Below are 4,001 nucleotides of genomic sequence, written 5' to 3'. Positions count from 1 at the left end.
ATTTTTATGATGTTAGGATATTATATGATAAATTATATATTTTTTAATCTTCAATGTACATTGTATAATATATAAACATAAATGCTATATTATTATTTACTTCTAATACAGATAATTACAAATGAATAATAAGAAATTCGGTTTGTGTTACTTTCCCTGACGGCTGCATGACTAAATGCAGCTGTTAGTGATAATTAACAGATAACTGATAATAGTAGAGCTGTCCAGTACTGACCAGATATCTCTCCAAGTGTCATCGAAAACCTCGTTGAAGTATTGCGTTGATGTTAATGTTGTCAACATGCCACTAATTCACCTGCTTATAATGCTACAGGTAGTCACTGCAGTACAGGTCAGAAATTTTAAGCAATACCGAAACTCACTGTTCCAATTTTTTTTTGGTATAATTTTCCAAACGTAATTACTTTAAAAAAAATTATTAAATAACATCAATAATGCACTCAATTAGTTAATTAAACATTAGAAAGCGGAAGAATTCAGGTATCCTAAAATCTGGTTCTTCAAGTTACGAGATACGGCCTACCTATCAAACTCTTCATTATCCAAATGCAATGGATATTCTGAATTAAACGGACTCCTGGATAATCCTCTCTCATTCTGAAGAATAATTAAAAAATATTACTGATATTAAACAACTTTTTATTTATTAAAAATTAAAAAAAAAAAACATAATAAGGATTTTAGTTAGGTAGGTAAAAAAAAATTATTTTATGAAAAAGCAAATCATGATTAAAGCGTCTTCTGAAACCTTTGAATACCATTTTTCAAAGAAATTATTATTTAGAAACTTTTCACTTTGATTCATTTGGAGTTTGATTTTCTAGTGGCCATTAGCTTATATAATCGTTCTGAACTCCTCCACATTTTATTTAATTCTAACTTTAATTATATTATTTCAAAATATTTTGAGACAAGATAATTATTTATTAAATAAAACCAAAAATTGTATCAAATTCTGTCTCAACACTTTATTTCTCATTAGTCCAACGTTTCGGCCATTCCTGCCATCTTCAAGGACATCTTCAATACAAAACTCCTCCTCACATTAATTCACAATTTCTATTGCAGGCAATTCTGCCCAGGTCATTTTCTTTATTCTAATTTCAAAACCTATTTATTTAAAATTTAAAAACATTAACATTTAGTTTTCTCTATATAATTATCAACAATATAAAATACACCACCATATAACTGGTATATAAATGGTTAGTTATATGGCGGTGTAATTTATATTGTTGATAATTTTATAGAGAAAAATAAATGTTAATGTTTTTAAATTTTAAATAAATAGGTTTTGAAATTAGAATAAAGAAAATGACCTGGGCAGAATAGCCTGCAATAGAAATTGTGAATTAATGTGAGGTGTTTTGTATTGAAGATGCCCTTGAAGATGGCTGGAATGGCCGAAACGTTGGACTAGTGAGAAATAAAGTGTTGAGACAGAATTGAATACAATTTTTGGTTTTATTTAATAAATATTTAATTCTAACGTTAAAACGCCAGGATGTCTGATATTTTAACCTAAATTAACACCATTTAGTTACTTAATCACCATATAAAGGAAAATATTGGTTTCAAATAAAGAAAAACTTTTAAATAAATGGATTATGGTCCGGGTGCGGTCATATGAAACTAAAATAGTAATATTTTGTACTATTTTAATTTGAGCCAACGTTTCGCCCCACGTTGCAGGGCTAAAAAAGATACAAACATTGAATATAAGTAAAAACAGTAAATGGAAAATTACAAGGGTATACAATGAAACGAAAAAAATTAAAGGTTACAAACAATAAATGAAAACGGAAATAGTAACAGTTAAAAATAAGAAATATAAAAGAATAAAATTTTGTTCAATTTTTAGATTATATGTAAAAACTAAAAATATTGACTTGGTTACTTTATTTATATATTATATTATTTTCCTATATTAAATTATTAATCTTGGTTTATTTTAAAGGTGTCAACAAAAAACGGAAAATTGAAAGGCGACTTCGTAAGAAAGCAGTTTGATGTTGGCTATTATGTATTTAGGAACATACCTTACGCAAACTTGATAAATAACAACTCTAGTTTAAAGGTATACAAGCTTATTATATTAAATATATTTATAACTCAATGCAAGTGTAAATCCTGACAAATCCAAATCCCACCAGATCATCTTTACTCTCCGTCGTAAACCTCTGCCCTCCTGTCCTACAGTATCCTTTCTAAACACTCCACTAACGCCTGTTGAACAGATTCGATACTTACTATAATAGTCGATGATACTATATTAATACCAGAGTATAATATTAAGGAACAGAACAACGTTTCATGACTATGAGATATATTTATTAGTTGTTCTGGTAAGCGATTCACCAGATATGGTACTATATAGTTTGAAGTATATTTACCAAATTAGTTGTAGGGTGATATTTTTTTTCAAACTTTTTTAAATAACTGTTTAATTAGAATAATCATTAATGTGTTTCCCTTTCTTAGTACCCTCAGCCAATAACAAAGTGGGAGGAAGTTAAAGATTCAACCATTGGTCCGCAGAGTAGCCAAGGGAATGCAACCAATGAGATACAAGAGAATAGAAACTGCCTCCACCTCACAATATACACTAGGAAGGTAACTTATAAGCAGTAATAGACCCATAGTTAACAGTATCCTTCACAATGTAATGTATAATGTATTTCGGCCAAAATGCGTCTTAATAAAGCTTAGCGTTTATCTGCAAGTGATCGTCAAAAAAATAATTTTGGACACAAACTTGATAGCATAAGAGCCCAGTGGAAAAAATTCATTTATTTCGAACTAATATTTAATTAGTTTAATGAAAACTATGTATAATTACCAGTCAATATTGATATGTCTGCCAACTGTAGGTAGAGGGGATAAAAAATGGCGGCTGTTCCAAAACCTTAAAAAACATTAAGTTTTCATTCAGAGCTTTGTATCTTAAAAACTACCTACACTAAAAAACCTAAGAGAACATTATTTAAATTATGATAGATTTGTTGGAATATTAGCCCTAAAAGAGCTATTTACGTCCCATAGTTCTAGAGATATAGCTTTTTAAAAAGCAAAATTTCTTAAGAATCTACTGAAAGATTAGTAGTTAGTTAATCTATTTTGAGAAATCTATATCTCAGAAACTATGTGATGTTCAGATGTCTATTACCACTCAAATTAAAGCTAAAAAAATGGACTATAAAGTAGTTTATGAACTTTGCCTTCGTAGGAATAGTAGTTTTCATAATATTTGCTAAAATAAATTGATTTATGATTAACGGACAAAAAGTTTGATTTATGAAAAACTTCATTTCAGAAACCATTTGACGTACAGATGTCTGCCAGCAATCAAATTAAAGCTAATTAAATTTACTATAAAATAGTTAATAACGTTTATCTTTGTAGGAGTTGTAGTTTTTATGATATTTGACAAAATAAACTCACAAAATGTTAGTTTCTATTTGTTCGTATAAAATGTTGGATTTGTGAAAAAACTATATATCTAGATTTATAAGACGCACGTATGTCTGCCAGCACTCAAAATAAAGGAAATTTGACTAACTATAATGTAGTTTATGACAGTTATCATCGTAGGGCTAGTAGCTTTTATGATATTCACATATGAATATAAATTTTAAAAAAATAAAAAAATGAAATATATAAGAAGATGGTCAGGGTTGCGGTCAAAAGTGAAACTAAAATTGTTTACAACTATTTATTTTCCGACGTTTCGCCTCACTTTGCAGGGCTTCATCATTGGTATCTTTCTGTTCAACCAATTCCTTTGAACAGCCCTGATGAAGCCCTGCAAAGTGAGGCGAAACGTCGGAAAATAAATAGTCGTAAACTATTTTTGTTTCACTTTTTACCGCAACCCTGACCATCTTCTTGTATATCAATTTTTACGGTCAGCTATTGCTATGTTCTAGTAGCAGATTTACTTGGGATGCCAGGATAATCGCTGAAGGCAATTATCCAAAAAT

At 29.1% G+C, this 4,001-nt stretch overlaps 1 protein-coding gene across 2 annotated transcripts in view; it reads left to right on the top strand.

Annotated features, from left to right (window-relative positions):
- The first annotated feature begins 241 nt into the window (after positions 1-241).
- The window catches only part of LOC106677383 (putative inactive carboxylesterase 4), a 10,557-nt gene continuing 6,797 nt past the window's right edge, over positions 242-4,001 (top strand). The window contains exons 1-3 of one of the 2 annotated variants that reach the window (XM_014415274.3): positions 242-334; positions 1,979-2,098; positions 2,503-2,634. In XM_014415274.3, coding sequence (XP_014270760.1) covers positions 302-334; positions 1,979-2,098; positions 2,503-2,634 — 285 coding nt within the window. In that variant the 5' untranslated portion in view covers positions 242-301. Of the gene's footprint in view, positions 353-1,978; positions 2,099-2,502; positions 2,635-4,001 lie in introns of both variants that reach the window. The other variant, XM_014415273.3, reaches the window with a different exon arrangement.

This window comes from Halyomorpha halys, unplaced genomic scaffold, assembly GCF_000696795.3.
Source record: "Halyomorpha halys isolate HHAL.00 unplaced genomic scaffold, Hhal_1.1 Scaffold97.1, whole genome shotgun sequence".
Lineage (NCBI taxonomy): Eukaryota > Metazoa > Arthropoda > Insecta > Hemiptera > Pentatomidae > Halyomorpha > Halyomorpha halys.
Note: the sequence above shows the minus strand (reverse complement) of the source record. Positions and strands in the feature narration are given on the sequence as shown.